Source organism: Varanus komodoensis, unplaced genomic scaffold (genome assembly GCF_004798865.1).
Source record: "Varanus komodoensis strain SLA01 unplaced genomic scaffold, ASM479886v1 scaffold30, whole genome shotgun sequence".
Classification (NCBI taxonomy): domain Eukaryota; kingdom Metazoa; phylum Chordata; class Lepidosauria; order Squamata; family Varanidae; genus Varanus; species Varanus komodoensis.
This window is the reverse complement of record NW_025335762.1, coordinates 12,892,041-12,916,700: the sequence shown is the minus strand read 5'-3', so window position 1 is coordinate 12,916,700 and position 24,660 is coordinate 12,892,041. Positions and strand designations below refer to the sequence as shown.

General features: G+C 46.5%; 2 protein-coding genes across 6 annotated transcripts; both read right to left on the bottom strand.

Annotated features, from left to right (window-relative positions):
* Nucleotides 1-547: 547 nt before the first annotated feature.
* FAM118B (family with sequence similarity 118 member B) lies at nt 548-15,266 on the bottom strand. Of its 5 annotated transcripts, none has more exons than XM_044437450.1 (8): nt 15,192-15,266; nt 11,302-11,527; nt 10,656-10,739; nt 9,754-10,006; nt 8,989-9,216; nt 5,818-5,946; nt 2,948-3,233; nt 548-2,091 (listed from the first exon to the last, which is right to left on the bottom strand). In XM_044437450.1, exons 3-8 carry the CDS (start codon nt 10,730-10,732, stop codon nt 2,018-2,020), a joined length of 1,047 nt encoding a protein of 348 aa, XP_044293385.1. In that variant the 5' UTR covers nt 10,733-10,739; nt 11,302-11,527; nt 15,192-15,266; the 3' UTR covers nt 548-2,017. The 5 variants fall into 5 exon arrangements, with proteins under 5 accessions (XP_044293385.1, XP_044293382.1, XP_044293383.1 ...); XM_044437447.1 differs by having other exon boundaries at nt 11,302-12,956; nt 15,192-15,260; XM_044437448.1 differs by lacking the exon at nt 15,192-15,266 and adding an exon at nt 12,630-15,185.
* Nucleotides 15,267-17,484: 2,218 nt separating this feature from the next.
* Nucleotides 17,485-24,384, bottom strand: LOC123027059 (pulmonary surfactant-associated protein C-like). Its single transcript, XM_044437401.1, has 6 exons — nt 24,378-24,384; nt 23,003-23,193; nt 21,848-21,985; nt 20,849-20,965; nt 18,951-19,067; nt 17,485-18,145 (listed from the first exon to the last, which is right to left on the bottom strand). Exons 1-6 carry the CDS (start codon nt 24,382-24,384, stop codon nt 18,068-18,070), a joined length of 648 nt encoding a protein of 215 aa, XP_044293336.1. The 3' UTR covers nt 17,485-18,067.
* Nucleotides 24,385-24,660: the final 276 nt, after the last annotated feature.

The window sequence follows — 24,660 nt, the reverse complement described above, 5'->3', positions numbered from 1 at the left end:
CTTGGTGAACAAGGTGTGCTTATGACTGGCACATGATTTGCACATGGTTCTAAACCATTAAGGTTCCTTCACCTCTTCATGCTCAGGCATGACGAACAGTTTGGAAGCCTTTGTTTCACCATGGTTTGGTCAGGTCATCTGTACCAGCAAATCATGGCTGGTATTAAATATAATTAGTTTCAAACAGGCCAACCAAAGTTGACTTGGTTATAGTTGAGCTTAACCATAGTTCTTGGACTGGACAACAGCACGACTGGATGTGAAAGCTTCCCACCTAGAGGAAGGAGGAAAAAGGAAGGGAAGGATATGAATCCAAGGCTTGCTTTGGTTTGTTCCTACTCTGAAGAACGTTGCTGAATTAGACCAAAACTTGACCTAATCTAGAATCTTGTTTCCCACAAATAGGACATGAAAGGGATAGCGCTTTTCCATGGTTCCTTTCCAGCAACTTGGTATTTAGAGCATCAACCAGCACAGAATCTGGAGGTATAATACCATCTTAGTTGGCAGTAGCCCTGAATCCCTCCGTGTATTTGTCCAAAACCAGTGACAAGTGAGCAACATTTTTATTACAGTTTAGGACATATAAAACATGGTGTATAAAGAAAGGACTTAGAAAACTAGAGTTTCAAGTAGTTGAAAATGCTTGTGTCAAAACCCTTACAGCATATCTAAGCACTAGTAGCAAGTTCTTCCTCCCAGTTGGGAGAGGATGCATCTCCTTGCAGACACAAGATTAATAGAAAAAAAAGACACTATTGAGAACAAGTCTTCATGCTCAGATCCAAAAGGTCCAAGAATGTTTGTGTCAAGTCATATTTTTAAAGTTTCACATGTCAGGGCAGCAGCAAAGGAAGACTTGGCAGGGCACTTCCAAGAAGGTAAGGTTTCAATTCTTTTTCTTCCACAAGCAAATTTGAGAGTTGCAGTGGAGTTCCTAGGAGCTGCCAGCATCTTGGTTACAGTTGTCAGCAGAAGTATTCACCTCAAGGATCTCTGTGGTGCAGTTCCTCTAAGGGAGCGTCTTCTGCTGTTGGCCGCTGCACCCCACATACAGATGACTTTTAGGCTGATACTTTGAAAACTGGCCTAACAGAACCCACAGACAGCTGCAGAGGGTTGGTAACAGAACAGCTGATGAAAATGGGGATTGGCTGACAAAATAGCTCTTGGGAAGCTGGACAAGGCACACAGTCAAGCTCATTCACCAGAAGGTGAACCGTCCCTTGTATTAACCACCTCTTCGAAAGTCAGAATGGCTTCTACCACTTCATTAAGAAGCTTGTGGAGCAGCGTTCTACAGTAGCTTCAAGAGAGTCCCCCTTGCAAGGGAGTGATGGGTAATGGAGAGTCATGGCGCAACTGATGCCTGAATATTCATTCTGCAGACTCAGTCGCTGCCTCTGGAGAAGTGGCCCCTCGCCTCTGGGCTCCTGATGCAGAAACAGATTGGGCACCTCTCCCTGAAGGGAAGGATACACCAAGGAGAAAGGACAGGAAGCACAAAAATCACCAGCGCTCTGTCCCTAAACCCGGAAGGACAGCATTTTCTAATCTGGAATAATATCTGGATGCGGCCTTAGTTGCTAGCTATACACACACGGCAGGGATTTTCTCTGCTTTTCTGAATGATAAAAGTTAGCTTCCAAGCCTCCCCACTTTCACATTTTAAAGAGTTCTTCCCTGTGCGGACTTGATTGTGATATTCCCTTTAAAAAGCAAAAAAAGGCCTTAGGATAAATTGTCAGATTCGCCCCTGCCACTCCAGAAGTAACGCTACTGAAATCGGCGCTACGTTTTCTTTTCCGGGCTCTGCTATTTCCCTAGCTGAGCAACAACCACCTTGACACTGCTCACTGCAGTTCTGAGATCGGGAGATGTTTGCCATGTTTTCTAAGGGATCCTCCATGGTCGCCTGGATGCCTTTTACTTTGTTCTCACATGCGAGAGATTACAATTTCAGTCTCGAGTGGTAGCTGCTGGTTAGCAATGCTCGTCTTCCAAGGGGGTTCGAATATTAAGTCAGTTCCGTAGCTTTGATTTCAGAGTGTGCAGCAGTTGTGCCATTTAGTTGCCCCTCCCAAGGTAGACCTGGCAGCAACAGAAAAAAACCCAGTGATTGGAGTGATGCTAAAGCAGGACTGACTACAGAAAATGGCAAGGAGTAATTTTTGCCTGTGCAAACTTCAAACAAAGCTCATCAATTTCTCAACCCAGATACCATGCAACACCTTGTCAAAGGCCCTGCTCAAATCTGGGTAACCCACACCCACTGTGTCCCCTCTGTTTAGCCACCTCAAAACCTTGTCATAGAATTCCACAAGGTTTGTCTGGCAGGTCCTATTTTTACAGAAGCCATGCTGCGTGGCTGGCAACCCCCTCCCCTATCTAGAGCTTTCCTTACGAGCTTTTCCATCGTCTTTCCCAGAATGAATATAAGGCTAACTAGCCTGCAGTTCTCCTTGTCTCCTCTGTTACCCATTTTGAAGACTGAGGTCACTGAAGCTGCCCTCCAATCTTCCGGTACTTCCAATTTCCATGAGGCCTCAAAAATGAAGGCCATTTATATAGAACAGCCTAGAACATAAGATCTGGAAACATGGGGCGGTGATCTCAGTGCATCTAAGCAGATATCCACTTGACCAATGATTCCAGATTGGATTTGAGCTTTGCAGCTTTTAGGAAGAGGACTCAGATCAGCAGAAGTTTGTGATACGCAGAAGTATAATAAGCAAAATTCAAAATCCCCCAAAGAGGAAATGTTTTCATTTCTCATAATATTTTGAAACAGATTTTCCTGTTACAAGTAAATCCTGTAACAGATTAAAATTCAAGACAGCTGTCATAGTGTATGTTATGCCCACAGGGAAGTGAAGAACCCTCTAATTTCTTTGGGGGCTCTTGGCAGTCCTCCTTGCCCCACTAACAAGGTTATCATCCCCCTTACCTGCTCTGCCCCGGTTGGAGATCTCATTTGCCAGCCTCTCAAAATATTCAGGTAAATCTGCATATTCGTTCCCATAGGAGATGACTTTAATCCCTTTGTCCAGCATGTTTTCCCGGAGCTTCTTAAACTCGTCCACATCCCCCCGGCGCACGAGCATAAAATGCTCCAGGTCGGATTTGTGCTTCACAGCTTCTAGGAAGAGAGCCTGGAAGGTTGTATCATCCACAGTCCTGCCGCAGCCCAGGAACAAGAATGATTTGGCTTCATACAACTTTTGGATCTCCCGCTTTATAAAAAGAAAAAGAAAAGGGTACCAAATCTGTTGTCTTAAGAACTGTGGGGCTTCAAGAATTGGACAGAGGCAAGAGAAAAGACGAAACTGTTAGTTAAAAATTTTACACGAGACCAGAGAAAAATGCTGCGGGAACAAGTAGATTTGCAGATTGTCAAGAAGGTTAAGTATTTGGGAATCTATCTTACAGTCAAGTGTACTATTATTTATTTATTAAAACATTTTTATGCCGCCCCATTCGCCGAAGCCTCGGGGCGGCTTACAACAGATTTTTATCATATGTGGTGGACTTGCGATAATGTGAAAAATGTTGGATTAAAATACATAAATCGCTCGAGGAAATGTTACAAAAATCCTTAGCTTTTAAACCTGACGTTTTTTTATTAGGCATTATACTGGAGGACATTAGTAAACAAGAAATGTATTTGATTTTACATATAATCACTGCGGCAAGGATTGCATTCGCTCAAGACTGGAAAAGTGAGGAACTACCCACCGATGAACTGATTCTAAAAAAGATTCTGGACTGTGCAGAAATGGATAGATTGACTTTATCACTGAAGGAGAAAGAAGATACTGACTTCTATCAAACTCGGGACTCTTTCTATTATTGGCTAGAGAAATGGGGCTTGGCTTAGATTTAAATATGTTTTCAAGTTATCATAAATGGAAAAAGAAGGGTGTGGGACTGACCCAGCAGGCTTGATGTTTTTGATGATGGATGTTGTTTGCAGTTTTCTTTTGTTTTCTTTTAGGATTATAATTTCAAATAAAACTTATTTAAAAAAAAGAATTGGACAGAAGCAGCAAGCTGGCTTTTCACAACAACAAGTGCGAGTCTGTTTGTACTGGCAGCCCAACATGGGTCAACAACATTCCCGAAGCTCACTATTGCATGCATATTGGGAGGGGCAGTACACTATGGGGAAAAGGCTTGTGTGTAGGAATCTGTGAGAAATTAGTTTCCGTTCATTTTTTTAAAATCAGGATTCACCCAAGTGACACCTTCCAGACCAAACACGGACTCAGTTACAGTCTGTTGTCATAGACTGCATGTTTTCAAGTTTACAATGTTAATCTGCAGGTCAAAGCAAAAATGCATTTGACAGCATGTGCACATTTGAAAAATCAGTGGGACTGGAGTGCATTCATTTCAAAGATGTGCAGAACTGATGCATGCAAAGATGCTGATTTTCACACAAAGTTTGCCCTGTGATGAAGACTCGATGCAGACTCAAGTCAGGATGAGCTTTGAGATGGAATTGGGTGAGCCTGGGTTTTGCTGAAATTCGCATTCCCGTTTGCCAGAGCAACTATGGTTGATTCAGTGACTGATTTGCACAACCTTCGAAAAAGGAAACGTATGTCTTAATTCTCCTCTTCCCGTTTTGCAATCTCCGAGAAAAGAGCAGGCTCTCTTCTACCATACTGAGTGGAGCTAAGTGAGACTTATGGGCTGGGCTGACCCGGCAGGCCTGGGGTTGGGGAGAAGGAAAAGAAAGCACCAGATTGTCCGTCTACCTGAGCAGCAGCTGCATAGGGAGCCGGGGGGTTCTGCTCCCCCGAAGCGCAGCACAGGCTTTGTCTGCAGAAACCCCCAGGCTCAGTCACAACGTACTGTGTCCACAGAGGGCTAGAAAGGAACCCTGCTGGGAACCAAGGAGCGGTGCTTCCAACTGGCATCCACAGTGCTGGCCCAGCTCAAGCCACGGCCTGTCCCGGTCTTAGGCTGCTCCTTATGAGCACTGGGCAAAGACACACCGTCTTGCACCCCTCTTCAGTCCTGGCTCCCTGGAACCAAGCCACGTGAGGCAGGAGAGCTCGGGACACCCATCTGCACACACTTCGTTTTATTATGACTGCATTACACTTACAGCCCACCTTTCTTCTTCTTGCACGGCAAGGAACTCAAAGCCTCTTACGAGGTGGTTCTCTCCATTTTATTCTCCCAACAGAAAGCTGGTCAGGCCGAGAGTGCCTGACAAGCCCCAAACCACCCCGTGAGCTTCAAAGCCAGGTGGGGACGAGAGCGCAGATCTCCCGAGTGCCACTCTAGCACTCTAACCGCTAAGCACACAGGCTGAACCATACAGGTATGAATTCCTTTCCGACAAACCTTCATAGCCACGGTGAAGGTGACCTTCAGCTGCAACCCCACCTGTCATTTTAAGGCTATCCATGGCACTGCTGCAACTTAGCTATCGCTAATATTTCAGTCTTTTGTTAGCTTCCAAGAAGGAAGGGGTGGCTGAATGAACAGACCGAATGAGTAACTTCAGCTGGTGTCAATTCGATGTCCCAATCCAACTCTATTTGTAGATACACAAGGGCTAATGTGCGAGAAGAACAATGGACATCTGAATGGTGAGGATGCGGACTCGGTGTAACTGCAATGCGACATCCACAGGGGTGACAAATGCACAGCATCTATTCATGCCAGCTTAACCTTTGTGTGATCGTGGCACCTGTTTCTAATCCAGCAATCCCTGACCTTTAGCAGACCGATCCCAGAGGCCTCAAGCACCGGGGCTCAGTGCATGCATAGACGGGAAGCATTAACCACGCCCGCAAGTCTCACCATTACTTCGGTGTTGCGTAGCACGTTCTGGTAGCCGGCTGGATGCAGCACTATTCCACTGGGATTTGTGTACACACCATGAATATGTAGGACACTCAGCTTCCTTTTCTCCTGTGCCCATTCCAGCACCTGTTCGGGATTTTAAAAGAAGTGCTCAGTGTCTCCGCAGTATCACCCCCCCTCGCTTTCCACAGGCTACTGACCTTGGCTGGGAGCAGCCAGGAATCGTTTCTCTTCCAGCCCACATTCCAGGCATTCGGCATGATCTGAATGTGCTTACAGATCCCGCCCTCCTGGAAGTATGAGTACCTACAGACGAATCCCATGCATCTGCATTCATCTGAACGTCACAGCACCAGGCTTTTCCACCACCCACAGCTGCTACGTTCGTGGAGATGTTCTCAGGCCAGTGCGGTGGCCGCAGACCCCAGCTGTGGTCCACCCGGAGCAAGGAATGGGATGCTTTGGCTACAGCCAAGGGGTGGGCACAGTGAGGGGCAAGGGAATAAGGCCCAGGCACTGTTGTGCCAATATGGTTGCCTCAAAGGATGACTCTCCAGTCGATTTTGCCTTCCTCGTCTGTCTTTACTGAATTATTCACTGGAGATACTTTATGCCACTCTTCAAAGTGACTTACATGTAGATCAATTTAACAAAGCAGTTCTGGGATGCAGGCTTGCACTCTAAAAAGGGAGGAGGAGGAGGAGATGTTTGTTCTTTTTAGCACGGTTGGCAGAATAGCCCTGTGCTCCCTCTCATGTAAGTCTGTTGGAATCACTGCTGGTACTGACAGCTGAGAAGGAAGCGCTATCCTGGCTCAGTTTAGAGCGTGTGAAAACACAAGAAACAGCACTCAGATGCCGATGAGGCATGTATCTTCTTTCATGTGGAGTCCGATCACACTTTTCAAATATCAGTGGGCAACTTGGACCCCTCCAGGTGTTTCCAGGCCACATGTCCCATGATCCTGCAACATTGGCTATGATGGATATTGCTGATGGGAGTGTGGCCACTGAAGCTGCTCTCTGCCATGTCATCCCACACTCCTCCTGAGCTGTTCTTCACTATGTCTTCCTTTCACATTCCTGCTCTTGCCATGTTGCTTCCTCAAAATTTTGTTTCCTGCCTCTTGGGAATAGCTTGCTCTTGCTTTTTGCTGTGATGCAAAAGTCTGAATTTAGGTTCTGCTTCTGAAAATACCATTCAGTAAAAGCCAGAATTATGTGCATTAAGGAAAAAGGACAGATGTCCTACAGCAAATAGATAATAAATGCAGTATTCATTTTTTTAAAAAAATGTATAAAGAGGAGCTCTTTTCTTTTTTCTATTTACATACTTGCTTTGCTCCTAAATTTCTGATCTCCCTCCCCTACCCTAAAAGGTGAGCAACGGAACCTTTTCTCAACAGGATTCGGCACATACAAAGCTTGCCAGATAAGGTTCTTTGATTATAACACTTCCACATTTTCTGGTGTTTATTCATTCCTCCACAGCTTGTCCCCTGTTTGTTCTCTTCGCTCTGATCAAGACTACCACACATGAAAAGCCATGATGGAGGCAGAGTTCAAGAATGCACACAGGAAAAACATTATACAAAATCAAGTAGTGGAACAAGAAATAGCTCTTCCATTGTTTACATGTCTTTTGATGTAAGCTGGGCACAGGGCCAATTCCAACAAAAAAATCCGTCTGAAGAATTATCAGCTTTTGGGAACAAAAGAACAAAACAAAACAGAAGGAAATTTGGGTGCATTTTCTAAAACTTTAATATATAAGAGGCTTTTTTCTCCTCACAATGCATTAGCATCAGCTAGTCTCTACTGAACAAATATCCCTGAAATTATTTATTTATTTATTTTATTTAAAACATTTTTATGCCGCTCCCATCGCAACGAAGCCTCAAGGTGGCTCACGACAGAAACAAAATACATAAATAAATAACAATAAAACAATAAAAAATTATTTAAAAACCTCCGGTGCATCTCGGCTAAAAATTTAAAATCCTATAAATACAAATAATTTAACAATTAAAATAAGTTTTAAATAAAAAGGTCTTAGCCTGGTGCTGAAAAACAAATAATGACGGCGCCAGGCAGACCTCTCTGGGGAGCGCATTCCATAGATGGGGCGCCACCGCAGAGAAAGCCCTCCTCCGGGTACTCACCCCCCTAATATCATTCACAGAGGGTTCCCAGAGAAGGGCATCTGTTGCTGATCTCAAGGGGCAGGCAGGTAAGCGTTCCTTTAGATATCCAGGTCCCAAGCCATTTAGGGCTTTATTGGTCATAACCAACACCTTGAATTGGGCCCGAACTTCAATCGGGAGCCAGTGGAGCTGACGGAGAAATGGGGTTATATGAGAACAACGTCCAGTCCCCGTCAGCAACCTGGCAGCTCTATTCTGCACCAACAGAAAATATTATTATTTATTATTAAATTTGTCAGAGTACATGTGCATCACCAGCAGAAATTGAAGAAGAAACCTTCCCCCAAATGTATCTGGAATTATACGTTGACATGAAAAAGAAAACAGAAATGCTGCGAGATCTTATGTCCTTTGCACAGAACTGCTCAACAAGATCTGAGCATTTAGGTCAGCCTTTTGACTGATCCCATGTTTTGGGCTTCAACTCTTACCAGCCCAGCCAGCACTGTCCATAACCAGGAATGATAGAAGCTGTAATCCAAAGCAACTGGAGGGCATCACTGGAGGACGGCTATACAAGAAGTACCTTTAGATCCTCTCTCTATATATATTCTGTATGTATGTATGTAAAGTTTTAAGCAGAAGTGCTGAAAAAGAGGATGCAAAATTTGTTCATGCATCTACCTTTATGGAAACACATGCGCCAGAAGACACCTGGGGATAACGTCTGGGTGGGGGAGATGCTCATGTTGTCTGAACATGACCAGGAGTACAGAAAGAGGATCTGTGCACTCTTCTTCAGAGACATCTGATGCCTCTGCACATGAGCCCTAAGGGAGCCTGGGATGGCTGGCGAGGATGCACCACTGTGGATGCAGCGAATGGTGCAAATCTAGCAAGTTCTAGTGCCCTGCTAAGCATTAAACAGTCTCTTGCTTCCTGCGCCGGGAAAGATGCTGGGAAACAAATGGATTGACGCACTGGGACCGCTGCTATTGACGCACATGGGCGTGCCACCCACTTACCTTCTTCTCATCTGTAAGGTCCAGAGACTCAAGCTGCTTCCCTTGATCTGCTGCATAAATTTCCAGCAGGTTGTCAAAGTTTGTGGTCAGGACGAGGGCGCCGTTCTCCATCAAATGAAGCACCGACTGAAGGAGCAGTTTCCCAGTGTCTTCCATTTTAGATTCCAAGTCATCAAAGACCTCATACAAGCAGTCTTTGAAAAAGGTAGAACGGACATTGCTTGTGCGCTGCCAAGGAAATTAAAAACAAAAAAACATACAGATCAGAGTCTATTCTAAATGTTAATTTAGCTGGCACTTTTGATTCAACTCCTGCAGACCTGAGCTTGGCAGGGAAGTATAAACAGCTTTCCAAACTGGTTATTGAACTCTAGTAAAGTGGGCCCTAGATGTTGTTGAACAGCAATTCCCATTGTCCTTGGCCATGCTGGGAGGTGGAGTCCAAGAATATCTGGAGAACCACTGGTTTCTCACCCACCCTGCAGCACAGAGGAAACTGGAATTAGTGTTCGCCCTTCCATGCACTGACCAGCCCCAGGCCTGCTTAGCATCAGCATGCTACCTGTGCGTTCAGACCACACCCTGGGCAAGGCGTGGGGCATTTCAGCTTTTTCACCATCGGCCTCCTTCACAGTGGGGGCAGGGGTGGTAAAAGAGCATCTATTTAGCTAGCTCTGGACAACTTTAATTGAAAGCAGAGAATGACAGAACTGATACAGCAGGGCTCAGCGTCACCAGAAATGTGCACTGGGATGCTCAACTTACTGGTGACAGCTTCTGGATAAGGTCGTGGGCGACATGGATGAGGTTCTTATCGTCACAGAGACACTTCTGAAACTTTCTCCTTTCCTCGTCTTCCAGGAGGTCAAAGTCAATAGCAGCATCCAGCAGGGCCTGGATTAGCCCTTTCCAAGACTTCAGGGCTGGCACTTGAGGAGCCACCGCAGCACTGATCCCCGTCCCGATCACCAGAACCAGCTCCTGGGGCTTCTTGGTCTTCAGGCTCGGCAACAGCTTCCTGCAGAAGCAAAGCCGGGAAGCAGCATGAAGAGACTGGCAGTGGCATGTACAGCCCTGTGAAGTAGAGTAGGCTGAGAAATTGGCTTTATGGCCAAGTGGAAACTCAGAGTGAGAGACTCTGCCACACTAACTGTTACAGCACATGGGTAAACAGCTGCTTTGGGCTTTTTGCAAGGTACATGTAACTGAACTAAGAGCAGAAGACAGCTAGCTTAAATTCCCCTTGAAATAGCATCAGCCTGTGCTAGAAAAAGTCAGAGGTCTGGATTATTCTTGCCATGGAATGGGCCTAGTAGAACTAAAATCCTGCTTCTGAAGTTTCCCCTACATTAAAGTCCCTGCAGGTAAGGAGAGCTGTGGACTCTTTCTCCCTAGCATGGTAAATCTGGATTGTTTTAAAATTTCTTATGATTATATCCTGTGTTTTTTCCTTCAAGGAACTCAAGGCAGCTTACATAATCCTCTGCTCAATTTTATCTTCACAACAGCCCTGTGAAGTAGGTTAGACTGAGTGTCAGTGACTGTCCCAACGTCACCCAGTAAGCTTTGTGGCCAAGTGGGGACAAGAACTTGGATCCCCCAGATTCACTCCGATACGCTAACCACTACACTACACTGGTCTTTTTTACCTTTGTACCCATGCTTACCTAGGCTTTTTGACAGGGGGCATTCCATCTTCCAATGGTGTTTCTTTACCCAGATTCAGATTCTCATTAGAAGCCATGCAGTTTCTAGAAAGAGCGAACAAACGAAAGAAAGAAAAGCACAGTTACAAGGAGAAAACTAAGATATATGCACTTTGAGCAAGAGTAAAATTTACCAAGATAACTTTGGCAAGGAAGAGCAAATATTTGCCCTCATCACCTCACCTGCAGGCCATGCAATAGAGTGACACTCCTTGGTTGCTTACAACATCATGCAAAAGATAATCCAAAGGTTATCTGCAGGAAATGATGGGCCAGCTTTAAGTGATAATGCGAAGGCCTGAACTGTTCCTTTAAATGCAAGGAAGGCTCTGGGCTGCATAGCAGCATCTGGAAGACTAGCAGTTGACTGGAAGATATCGTATCTTTAGTGACCTGAATATTAACAATTATTTTAAGTCCTGCCCAGTATCTGTTAAAAAAATCACATCAGGGAGAAAGATTCTAGCACAGCCAAATCCCCACTGTACCCATTCCCTACTCATAAAGAGATTTCTCTACCCTATCCCAAGATGTGATCCCTCTTCCTTGCAGTCTGAAACAACAGCAGCCCATTCTTCTCCAGAATTAAACACCCTCCTTCTGCTACCTGTATAGATGAGGCCTTTGAGAAGCTGCATGAGTCAAAATTCTCTCTTCTGCACATGCGTCCTAAGAGCCAGGCTTTCTGTCCTCCTTTTCGTCTGGCCACCCAGAAGACAGGCTATTATTGGCCAAGGATTACTGCTGCTAAGAAGTTCTTAACTCTGAAGTCAAGTCAAGAAACATAAGTCTCCAGGTCGTCTGCTCCAGGAGGGACAGGCTCTCCAGGGAAGCTGCAAAGGAGTGGCAGACTGCGTGAGAAAGAACCGTTCCTCAACCAAGTCACGAATTATTGCAAGTGCTCTGCCACCTACTGTGCCCCCTTGGATGAAGAGCCTGGGCCTGGATCCAGACATGAACCAGACCAACTGTGGGGGAAGGCGGACTTCCCTGCCCCATTCTTACACAGCCTTGCTTACGTCAAGATCTGGTTTGGCCGATCAAACGACGCTCAGTTGCGAACCATGGTGGTTCATGAGCGCAAGGGACTGACCCTGCCCACCCCCAACTCCCAACCGCTCACTCCCACTTTGTTAAGCAACCCAAGAACTGCATATGATAACATCCACATCTGGAATGCTGGGCAGCTGAAACCTCCCAGAATGTGAACCCCGCATTTGTTTCTCCCTCCACAAGCCCAGATCTAACTAAATGAGCCACGGTAAGTGTTGGAGGCACCATCTAAGAAGATGGAGCCCACTTTCTCATGGAAGGCAGATCCATGGAAAACCAAACAGGTTTTCTGTAGTCAGTGGTCATGCAATTAAAAAAAATAAAAGAAACAAGATCAAAAATAAAACCAGGATTAAACAACACCATGAAAAGATTTCCCTGCTATTCCTCCACTAGAGGACTCTCCCCTGACTTGACAGTCACCATGAAGACCAAGCTATCAACATGCTTTTTTTTTGCTTCAGCGCTGAGGTCTGATAAAGAAATTATTTCACAAGGGTTATTTCCTTTCCCACTTGTCACAATTTGACCCGGTCTAGAAGTCCCCACCATCCATGGTCCTTCCTGGTTCAGCAGGGTTCTGAACCCAGGTCCCTACAGTTCAAATTTAGCATTCTGTCTTCTATCCCCAGGTTGCCCTCGGCCATTAATCTGCTTGGCTTTCAAGTTCGTACATAAGTTCAGCTCGTGAACCAGAGATTTGCATGAGCAGGAAAAAAACTGGAAAGTTTCCCTTCCAAATTTGACTGTGTGTTTGTGTACCCAAATGTGAGGGTACACAATGTGCATGTGTGCCAAAACTCTGCCGGATGATTTTCCAGTTCGCAAACTCAGGGAGCTTGCACAAATGCAGAAAGATGCCCTTGAGAAAGTGATCCTTACCCACGCAGAAGGGGCATGACGTGTTCACCTCAGATCCCTCTCTCTGCCTCACCGGTCCCCACACTGTTGGAGGTCAGGTACTGGCAGGCGGAGAGAGGAAACAGCGAACTGTGTTGCCAGAAGGGAACGACACAAAGTGCAGCCAGTGAGGTTTACTTTAACAATGGTCATTCACAAAACACTGTTGGGGAAGAACACAAACACCATTGCAAGGACCAGCCAACTAACCTACGCGGTGCAATAACAATAATAACAGACCTGTTTGTCCTCTTCATACCACAGGAAACAAGCTGAACCTCTTGACGAACTGTAACTTCACTTCAGCATCTGTGTTTGAAATTCCTTTGTTCAAGAGAGATGCAAATTCCTTTGACTTACTTAGGTAGCACAATTTATACGTCTCTTCCATCCACCCCAGGATGTGGGGATGGAATTGGGAGGCTAACACTTCATACCATGGATGAATTAGCATCCAAAGAAGCTTATGCCAGAATAAATGTGTTCATTTTTAAGGTACTACAAGAGCCTTTGTTTTCTTTAATATTCAGCAGCCGTCCCCAGCATGGTGCTTTCTAGATGTGTTCCCCCAGTACGAGTAGTGAGCACCAAGTTGAAAAGGTTGCTAGATGGGGGGGCCAGTATGATTTCCCCCAACTTACAGAAGGGAGCGGTTAGAGTTGGTAATGCCCCTTCTATCCTGGGTGTGATCACTGACAGTGAGGAAAGCTGACAAGGGGGGGAAACTGATGTATCTGAAACGTGGTGCTGGGGCAGAGCTTCGCGAATTCCCTGGACTGACAGAAAGACCAAGGACTGGGTCCTAGATCATATCAGGCCAGAGCTTTCCCTGGAAGCAACAATGCTGAAACTGGGGCTGTCACACTCGGAGCATGTCAGGAGAAAACAAGACTCATTGGATAAGACAATTGTGCTAGGGAAAGTCAGAAACAACTTGACAGCACGTAACAACAGTGTGCTGTTCACAGCACAATCCTATAAAAGTCTGCTCCAGAAGCTTGAATTTGATAGGGTTTATACCCAGGTGAGTGGGTTAGCACTGAGCAAGCTAAACTTTGGACAGACAGCTTCCAGCTCACATTCTGAATCATCACACTGCACCACCTCTCACTTTGCTTTTGGGAAGGAGGACATGGCCACGTGCCAAGACGAGCCACTGCCATGCAAGAAAGAAAAGGGAGGAATTTCTAAGATACTATTTACTGCATTTCTATACCACATGTAGCCAAACCTCTCTGGACACTTACAGGATCCATGAGATACAGGATCAACCTGAACAATCTCTTTCCAGATCAAGAAAAATCTGCTTTATGCTGACTAATTCCTTCTCATTACAAAATTTCCCCGCTCCCTGTGCCACTGAGAAATCAAACATTAGTTCAGTTCAGAAAGCTTCATCTTGGAAAAGGGCAGGAGGACATCTTTGGTGACACTGCAAAAGAATGAATGAAAAACCCTTTCCTAGAAAGGCTGTGAATTTCTGCATAGATACAAAGGAGAAAATGGTGAGCGGTAATTCCAAAGAGACTCTTTTCCCCATTTCCACTCGGTTTCTTTGCTTTGCATATTATGCAATTTCATTAAGCATTTATTTCATAGACAGACAGACAGACAGACAGAGGGCTTGATTATTTGCTGTATGTGGGGTGGGGGGTGGGATCATCCTGCCTTGTAAGTGAGTTCACAAATGTTACAGAACTCCTATACTCATGCAAATCCAAATTAATAATCTGCACTACACACTGATGTCCTGCCTGGTAATTGGGGGTGACCTTGACTCACCACAGCCCACCAGGCAAGTGTCAAATTACAAGCCTAGGTCCATCCATCTCTGTTGGTCTCAGAAGACACATTTTTTACCATTACAAGATGCAAACACTTGACAGTTAAGGAGTGTCTAGGTTTTAGGATGCAGTTATTATGGAAAAGAATTGGAATTGTAGGAAATTATTATGGAAAATAGTAACAAGGCCATACTTTGAAAAATGCATTCGTAAGGACGAATATTTTGCTATGATGCAATGGCACTTTACTTGGGTACCAAAGATCCATAAATACACTTAGAAACATCCTACAAAACAGTTAAGGTCTCATTGCTCCGATCTGGACCAGTTCACACGACAACCCTAAACAGCCTTAACTGGAAGCAACGCTGCTGGAGGCAGCGATGGGGATGATGCTGAAGGGGTTTCCTTCTGAGTAGACCTGCTGCCAGACGGTCCGCTCCGCTCGCCTCCGGCTGTCCTGCGTCCCCCGGCAGCGCCTCGCCTCCAAGCCCAAACAGCGCGAGAGCCGAGTCGGCAGCTCAGCACCCGGCAGCGGGGCGGCGATCTCGCCCGAAGGACGCGAGGGCTCTGCCGCGCACCTCCAGCCTCTGCTCGGATCCCGCAGGAAGCAGCCGCAGGCTCCGCGTCAGCGGGACCGGCTCCGCTTCCCGGCCAGCAGCCTGGCCTCCTGCGCGGACCCGCTGCTCCCTCGCGCCCTGCTCAGGCCTTGGGCCGGCCTGGGAACGGTCCCGCAGCGGGCGAGGCGAGGCGCTCTTACCGTGCGGGACGATGCGATCAGCCCGGGCAGCCGCAGCAGCAAAGCGACCGGCAGGAAGCAACACCGCTGGCTCCGCCAAGGTACCGAAGGGTCGGGCTAGAGCGACTTGTCTCCATGGCTACCTTTCCTTCCGAGTTTCTTGTCTTCTCTCTGGATGAGCGGAAGCGGATGTTGAGTTCTGTGGAGCATAGAGCTAAAAATCACATAAGAAGAGTAGAGAGATAGGGAACTTTAGAGTGACACGCCATCATCCAGCCAGCTCGCCACCCTGGTCCTTGTTTTAAGCTTCTCCCCCTTCCCTCGGAGTGGAAGTGGACTGGCAGCTGGAGTGCGGTCAGAATCTAAACACCACACATATTTTACTTCTTAGTTCAGCTTTTCTTAGCCGGGTCCTAAGATCAACCCTCATGCCCAACGGTCAGGAATGGTGAAAATGGAAGGACACCCATTTAAGGGAAGGTGTCTCAAGTCTCTGCTAAACAAGCTTCCTGCAGGCTCTCATTACAGGAAAGGAAATGCTGCTGAAAGGATTCTCTTTGTCCCAGTGTAATCTCCTTCATCTGAATGTTAAAAGCTGAGCTTGGGACCTGTCACAATTCACAGCACTTGACTGTCCCCCTATCTGCTAATCAGTCACTAAACACACCTATATCTGTACCCAGCACCCCAATTTACTGAGCTTCCCCCCCAACCCCCACGACCATGGATAAATAGAAGAAAAGTTTCTAAGGAAAACTGAACATTTAATGGTACATGGGTAGATTCATTTGTTTTTACTGCTGACAAACTTATGGGGTTTGCTGTTTAATGCATGCAGCCCTTTAGCACTGACTTTGACTCTTCAGGAAGCTGTTCTCCTATTCAAAATATATGAAAGGAGTCCTAATAGTTTATAATGTAAGATTAAAAAGAACAGTTTTTAGTGACTGAACAATAGCTGCAGCTCATTCATAATGAAGATATACATAGCATTAAGGTAAAAAATGATATATGCAGTGTTATCTTCATTTTAGATGTCAAAGGGGTTTTGCGGCTCCCGGTGTTTTCTTTTGTGTGGGAAATGGGTCCAAAGGCTCTTTGAGTGTGAAAGGTTGCCGACCCCTGCCCTAGGTCCTGTAATAAAGGTGGCAAATCAGGCCTTAAGAAGTGTTTCTTAAATCTACATCTTTATTAGTGAAACATGATCACAGTTAGGTCCCAACTGCAGTAATACACATGGTACCAAGGTGTAGACTGACAGTCAAATAATTACACAGAGCAAACAAATATATTATTATTAATAATATTTTCTTCTTCATCATCATCATCAACAACAGCAACAGCAGCAACAATAATATTAATAATTTGGTGTATACTAACAATGTCCAAAATCATCATGCTTCCATGCACAAGGATAAGAAGGATCCACAACAAAATGTTTCAGCATAGAGAGGTGTTCAGGATTCCTGCTGGCTAGCCATGCGCAAATGAATGGGTTTGTTTGGGGAATCTTCCCCAAACTTGGCTTCCCAGGCTGTAGCTTCTAGCATCCCTGACAATGCTCTGTGCTGACTGACAATAATGGGAATGGTGGTTCAGTAACACTGGGGGCCCAATATCGAGAAATGCTGATGCAGAACAGGGAAATGCCAGCTCACTCGTACTTGGCCATTTCGCTGCAGAGAGATATGCCAGGCCCACCTGCATGGTGAATCCTTGCTCTTCAAACCAGAGCCAGGAATGAGTGGGTCTGTCTATCCCTCTTTTTTCTGCTACCCTTAAGTTCTGGGAAGGCTTAATGCTTGCACTTTGCTCTGTCCTGAGTAGTACTATAGCAATTTCTTATGGAAGAACAGAAGGGCTACACAGAATTTGATCACATAAGAAACACAGGGGCGTGTGCAGGTGCTATTATGCCTTGCATTCTATTTAGGGAAGGAAACACACAAACAAGGGACACAAACACCTGCTTGTGAAAGAAAATATCCATCTCCAGTTGAGCGATCAAATTAAAATTGCTGTAACCTGCTTTAGTAAGCAGAAGAGCTAAAACCATGCTGGGAGAATAAAAGCCTTTCTTCAGCCGTCTGGGCAGATGGCAACCATGAATGGCAGCTAACAGCACCTCTCCGCGGAGGCTGTTCTGGAGGTGGAGCTGCCCGATGGAGAGTCAGAGGCACTGGTCTATCTAGATCCAAGTGTCTCCTCCCACTGGTCCCTTTCCAATGGCTCAAACTCCTCTTCCCAGAATCCCTACCATTGGCCAGCTGGCTGGTGCTGATGGGAACTGGAGTTCCAAACATCTGGAGGACACACTGGCTTGGGGAAGGAGGCTGGCAGCAGCTCTCCAGGTTTTCAGTCAGGTGGCTGAGATACCCAAAGTAGGGCCTCCATAGAAATGTTTTCACATTATTATTACTATGTTGCATTTGTAGCCTGCTTTCTTAAAATCTCCTGCAAGAAACTCAAATCAGCTTACAGAGTCCTCCTCCGTTCCATTTTGTCCTCATAACAACAACCCTGTGAGGTAGGTTAGGCTGACAGTGAGTGGCCTGAAGTCACGCAGTGTGCCTCCTGGCTGTGTGGGGACTCAAGCCCCAGTCCAGCACACTGGCTCATAAAGAAGGCGGCTCATATGGGAAGCGCAGCAGAGTTGTCGTGTTAGCTCATGGCATTGTTTGCTTCAGGACCGAAATGGCTCTGTGTGACTTCAGGCAACAACCAACCCACTGTGGCTTACTGCAACATGCAAACACAGCCCTTGTTATTCATCACCCACACTCTTTGAGGGTGACAGTGATGTTCTGCAGCAAGGATTAATGTGACAGAAAGTGCAGCCCCAGACATATATCTCATCGCAGGAGCGTTGGAACAGCACTGATAAGATGTGAGTGGCATTAAAGCATGAAGCAGATTCTGAGAATCAAGAGCCCCAGACAGGGGAGCAGTCCTCCTCGTTGCTCTTTGTGCTTTTTCTGGAAAAGAAGAAGGGTGGGGGACAATTACTGGACCAAGGATTTGCTTTCCACTTCTCACAAACACAACCTATTGTATGGACCAAATGTAAGGTTAGAGCACGCCTGGGTACATAGACCTGGCAAAAGAGCCCCAGGGCAGTTGTGTGAGGTTGTCAGGTGGACCAACAAGCAGCTGCACCTTCAAAGAAGGCGTGCCGCTTATTCCTAGAATAGTCTTCCCCAATCTGTTGCCTTCCAGATGTGCTGGATCACAGTTCCTGGCATGCCCTGCCTGCCCAGCTGAGCTGGACCATAAAGCACCAAAATAACCCAAGCTAATTCTATCCTGGGATTAAGAGGTGAAGGCACAGTTAATCCAGTCCAGTCCACCACGCTATATATGCCAGTAGAGGAGCAGATGTCAAACACAGAGATCTGCTTTGCTTTGGGTTGGGCTCTTCCTAGAACCCTGCATCCCACCCACTGGAACCAAGAATAAAACACTAGCTCATGGCATACGTCGGTGTACATCTTCAGCCTGGGGACTCGTGATCAGTACCTGAACTGAATGCACAAGTTCTTCCACACAGAACCAGTTCTTGTTCCCCAGTACCAGCAGCAGCATCAAAGTCGCCCAGTGAGCTTCATGGGCAAGGAGGGGCTAGAATCTAGATCTCCCAAGTCCAGGTCCTTCCTTCTAACCCATACGCCACACTGGGTCTCTAATACGTCTCATTCCACCTTCTTCCTACCCCAGAACTACAGGTTCTTTGGCGCATATTCCCACGAATGTAGCCTTCAAAGGCAGGTAGCAGTATTTTACCTCCGCCCAGTATGTAGGATGGTTGCTACAAAGGATATTCACTGTGAATCCTAGTGTGGTCTCGTCAGCCAGTTCTCCCTGCTTGAAGCTGTAGGCCAAGCTGTCGTCTCCTGAGATCTTTATGAAGCCAAATCAAGATGTTTTTGTAAGCAGTCCGCATTTCATTCCAATGTCAGCAAACAGCTACATAACACCCGGAATAACTTGTAAGAAAAACAAGAGAACAGCAACAAGGGGGCATTCCAGGTGGGGAGGGACAGCTGCCCCATTGTTCAAAGCTCACAAAATGAAACATTTTGTAGGAGAGCAGGATATGCCGGCAAGGAAACAGTCATTAGGTCTGCAGATACAGAGGGCACGATCTCCTCCCAAATAAAAAAAAAATGTGGGATGGCCGCCTGAGACCAACACCATGCTTTGCTTATGCAGATAAACACCCGAACGAGTAAAGAGCACTCAACAAAAATGAGGTTAGGCAAATAGCAGCATTTTTAGCCAGATGGGATGCTGTCAACAGGCTTATTCCTTCCAGGTGAATTTCTCTATTGTGCATTGCTTTTTGCCAGTGGATCTTCCATTGGCCGAAACCCTCTTTAGCACTTGACTTGATGACCAGGTTGGAGCAAGTAGTTAGTATGCTGACTGCTGCTGGCTCATTCTCCAGGTGGAACTACCTCTTAGCATCACCTTGTATTCAGCCACGTACCTGGCAGCCATATCAGTTCAGTGCAGGTGAGTGAGCAGGCTGGTGGAAGAGGGACCGATCCCGCTGTCCGTCCTCTGCATCCCAGCCTGATTTCTATGTTGCCTTGGCTCTCCCTCCATGACTAGGATAACTGCAGGAGAGGGAACTCTCTCCTCTCCGTCAGCCTGGTTGGAAGAACTGTTCTCTTCCAAGCCTACTAAGAGGCTAGACTCTGTATTTCCATTACAGACACATCATCAATCTATAGCCTCCTCTTCATGCAGTATGGAAATATGGTTACCAGCCTCTTAGCAGGCTTCATCTTAGTTGCTGGCTTGTAAATGGGCTTATTTACAAAGCTATCTTAACATGCACTTTGTGAGTCTTTCTTCCTTGGCACTGCTGCATTCTTTCCAGTGAAGGGTAAGGAGGACCCGAGGGACCTTAAGGAGAAACTTTTGCATGTTGAGATGGCAAATATCCGACAACTACCAGAACGTTTCCCTATCTGCACATGCATAATAGGACTGTGCCCTTAACTGGACTGTAAGTGAACTGTAGCAGTTGGGTTCCAACCCATCCCATGCCTGGAAGGGGAAAGCCAAGAAGGAATGTTTGCTCAGGAAATGCATTTGGTTTCCTGAGGCAAGGTGGTATTTCCTGAACCACCTTTATGAGTCCTGGAAAGCTTTTCAGGTTAGGTACCTGCAGGTTTGCTGCTTCCAAACATGCCTTGACCATGCTGTCTCTCTTTGTGTATTCTCAGCTTATTCATCATACAGACCTTTACTCTGCCCCCACCCCCAAAAGCAATACTGGGATTCTTCCCAAACCTGGTCCTGTGCTAGTGCTTTCCACACAGGCCTTTAACCTCCCATGAAGTCAAAGCTCAGTCCATTCCAAGGGTGTAAAGGAGCATTTCCTGGGACTAGGATGTGATATAGGGCAAGCCTATAAAGCACCTGGGGAGCACAGTTCACTTAGGACTGTAAATATCCTTGTATGGCTTGAAATGCTCTGGCACAGAGGTGCCAAAGGGTGGCACCAGGCCGTGATGGAGAGATCATAGTTGACGGCTGGTGTTAAGAAGGCCCATTCCCTTCATGCAGCCCTCTGAACTTCCCTTGGAGTACACCTGGAGGGAGGTCCCGGACATTGAGTGCCTGGTGCTGGGAGAGCCGCTAATGTTGAATCACTTCCCAGCTTTTCTCACCTGTTGATCGAAGTGTTCAATTCCTTGGGTGATCTCATTTAAGCTTGGCACCTCCACTGAATCCATTGCCACCACAAAACACTGTCTTCTGCCATGAATTCGGAAGCCAATGAGACGCTAGGAGCAAAGCGGGATGCACAGAAGGTTTTGGAACAAATTAGTAGTGTTTGGTGGTTCTTCTTCTTTTGGTTGATGCATTGCTCTTCCTAGCACAACCGATCAAAAATACTATAGAACTCTTCTGTCTTTTCCTCCTCAACGGATTGTTTGTGGAAAGAGCAGAGGCAGAAGCGATGATGGAAAACAGTGGAAAGATCAGAAAGAGAAGACAACATCATCTCTCCTTGCCTCCAGCCCAGAATAAAATCCTGTAGGTAAGGCAGGTAAATACCTGATACAAGCTTTGTATGGAAGCACTCTGGGAATGTCAGTTGATTTCGAAATAAGAGTGAACAAGGGGAAATTACTGTCAATCCTCTTCTACTGTTTATGGTGGCCTTGCAGTGATTCTACTTATGGTGTTGCAACCACTGGACAACTCTCACAAATCCCATAGGTTTCCTGTGCGCACTGAACACATTTCAACTGCCTAAAAGAGCACTTGAGAGCCTAATCTCTCCCATGCCTGGTTAATGGAATGTGATTTGTGCCAACGGACATGAAAAAGGTGGGGAGCAGCCTCAAGGTCCTCATTATGTTGCAGAAGGTCCTCCAGGGATGAATTCGAAGGATGCTCAGTGCTGCCCCCTGAGGGGTAAGATGTCTTTGCAAGCTAAAATATGGCATCTGAGCCTGCTTCTTGTGCCTGCTCCTCCTGCCCAATCTCCTTTGCTTTTCTCTCATATCTTTTAGACCATAAGCCTCAGGACAAGCATCGTCCTACTATTACTCTTTATAAGATACTCTGGGAGCTTTAGGTTTTTGTTTTGGAGTGAAGACTGAGGCTCACAAGATACTGCAAACAAAGGCGGAGGCTCGCCTGAACATTTGCGGACTTACGTTCTTGTAGTCATAGACAACAGTGGCTGAGGTTCTGTTGCTCTTGACCCGAAAAGCAGCCACCCCTCCCTGGTTGTTCAGCATCACAGTTTGCTCCACCACTGCACCGCTGTCTCCGTGGCTGATCATTTTAATCACCTGCAGAGGAGACAAGGCACAAGAGGGGTGCATTGGGCGTGTCCTTGTCCCGCTGTAGCCACCTGAGCAGTGACTTCGACTCAGTCCTTTAGGGGAATTAAGGGAAGCATCGAAACAAGAGACGGCATAATGACAGCAGAGAAGATGTATAGATCTTGTTCGCCCGTGCTGCCTGTTTCACTAGCAGGCAGGTGGAAGCACTGATGAGGAAAAGGAGGAAGAGGGGCATTGAAACACTGGTAAAAAGGTGGGCTTGTAAGGGAGGGGCTGCATTGGGGCTGACTTTCCCATGGCATCCTGAAAACCTGGAACTGGCCCTGGATAACAGGGTCTTGTCTTACAGGTTTTGCTGCTAGAATTGTCAAACATGTAGGTGAAGTACTTCAAACCTTCAGAAGCACTTTATAAACGCTGTGGCTACAGGGAAACCCCACCCCTATTCAGAGGCAGGCGCTGGGACAAATAGCAAGGGCAGAGGCTGCTTATGAGCTCGAGCAGCACACTGAACTGTCCATGGTTGGAGCTGGAATATTGGAGTGGGTGGACCTTTGGATTCATCTGGCTGGTTCTTACTGAGGCCCAGAATCATCAGCCAGCACCTTCACGTTCCCACTGGGCACAGCGGCACCTGTCCTGTCCCTCCACGCACCTGCAGCGAGTGGCCAGGTGTGCAAGTCACTGTTTCCGATTTCCCACAATGCCGCAGAGCAACTTCCCCCAACCTGGAAGTTTGGGATAATACCTCCCATGTGTGAGCAAATATATGGGCGGATTTTAGGAATGTTGGGAGTTGTGGTTTAAAATAGGGTGGGGGAACACAAGGAGACGTAGGCGTGAGGCTACACGGGTGCCACCGTGGCAGATGGAAAATGGTGGTTCCGCAAGTGGCCCCTGCAAACCCCTGGTGAGCCTGTGGCCGGGCAAGCCCTGATTTAGGACGGTACTTTCTGCCCTGTATCTGGAGCTGCCTCAGTGGATGAATGCCACTAGCTTCCTCTGGGCCGCCGTTCTACTCACCCTTTCGGTGTGCTCCTGTGTAATGTACACACCGATGAGAATGGCCCCGATGATGACCGTGGCCAGAAGCACCAGCACTGTGGAGATAAGGATCATGTGCTTCCTGTCCTTAGGCACTTGAGGTATAAACCTGTAGATCTGGGGAGAAAAGCTGCGGCTCAGCAGGGAAGCATAAGATTCTGCTCTCCTCGCTTACAAATCCAGTATCTGGCACAAAGCTAGAGGGCAGCCTTACTGTCCTCAGACGTCGTCTAGCTAAAACGAAAGCAGCATGTCCTGGGAGGTGGAGATTGTCTGCACTCTCCTCCCACTCTGCACTGTATATCCGGATGACTCCATTCTCCAGCCGGCCGCAACTACTAGCTGGGCTATACAGGAATCTGTAGGATTTTTTTCGATCTAACCATGCCTGGCATGATGCCCTTAAGTTCTGTGCCCCCTCTAGAACATGCCAGAGCCCTCCTGCAATGTGAGTATTTTCACTGCAGGATCCCCCTGCTTTGAAGTCTTACTCTATCCGCCTCCTCTTAGTTAGTTAGGGGCCATTACATGGCTCCTTTTCAGTAATGACACTGATGTTTTTGTTCAAGATGGTGGGTGTTTCCACACGAGACGTTTGTCATAGTCTCGTTCATGGAATGTTTACATACGATGCAGATGACATCATCTTCAACTCATAGCTGTCCTGTGTCGTCTGTTTTGCCCCTGACCCCCTCCCCAGCCATGGACAAGATGTTAAGTGCAGAATAAATAGCCAGAAAATGCCTTCTGGTAGTGCCAAACCCCCTCTGTCTATGGAAACCCTGAGCTTCTTTTGCCATCTATCCCTCTCCCCACAAATGACATCAATGAAAGAATCATCATAAAGTAACTAGGTGAATGGATCTTTTCTCATAGTAAATACACTTAAAACACACAACAAACTCTCTCTAAGCAAGCTTTTCCATCTGAAAAACATGTGTGTGCTAATACTTTCAAATGCATGGAATATTTCATTGTGCCTTTACTGAAAGCGGAGAATCATTTGGGTTAATGGGCAGCATAGAAAGAGAGAGAGAGAGAGATGTAAAATGTGGTTTTGTCAAGAGCCTCTTCTGTAAACACACCTTTCAAGATCAGCTATTATGGTTCTATCAAAATGGGTTTCCTTGCACCTTCCAAAGACAATTTTCATCCAAATAATTTTAACCAGTCAAACAAATGGACTCCACTTACCGCAGGGTCTGATGCTGTGCTGACCTTACAGTTAGCTTGGGAATCCATCTCTGCTGCTTGTCCGATGAAAGCCACCTAAGCTGGTCGACTTTTATAAGGAGTCGGATGGGCAGAATGGGTCAAATGTTCTTGACAAACTAGCCATAGGAAATATGATCACCTGCCATTGTGTCTGACCTGGAATTCCACCTCCTCAGCTAGAGGCAGAATTTCCATTTGACCAGCAGGCTATGCAGAGAGCTTTAGGAAGCAAAACAAGAAAACAAGAAATCTCACATTTTTAACAGCGATTGTGTAATGGTTCTGAAAATTTCCCCTCGGTTTGTTTGTTACTGTATTTCTCTGCCCCTGTTCAGACACCGCTTGAGAGCAGGGCAGCATTGCTACGAAGGAGCTGCACCACAGTTCATTCAGCCACACTGCTGAGGTCATAGGACCGCAGG

Coding starts and splice junctions, on each gene's coding strand:
- LOC123027059 (XM_044437401.1), bottom strand. Junction 20,966..21,847: donor TTGTCTATGACTACAAGAAC/GTAAGTCCGCAA, acceptor CTTTGCTCCTAG/CGTCTCATTGGCTTCCGAAT. Junction 19,068..20,848: donor TTGAACACTTCGATCAACAG/GTGAGAAAAGCT, acceptor GGCTTCATAAAG/ATCTCAGGAGACGACAGCTT.
- FAM118B (XM_044437450.1), bottom strand. CDS start 10,732: ATGGCTTCTAATGAGAATCTGAATCTGGGTAAAGAAACACCATTGGAA. Junction 3,234..5,817: donor TACGCAACACCGAAGTAATG/GTGAGACTTGCG, acceptor CTTTTTATAAAG/CGGGAGATCCAAAAGTTGTA. Junction 2,092..2,947: donor CTCCAACCGGGGCAGAGCAG/GTAAGGGGGATG, acceptor TGTTGCTGCCAG/GTCTACCTTGGGAGGGGCAA.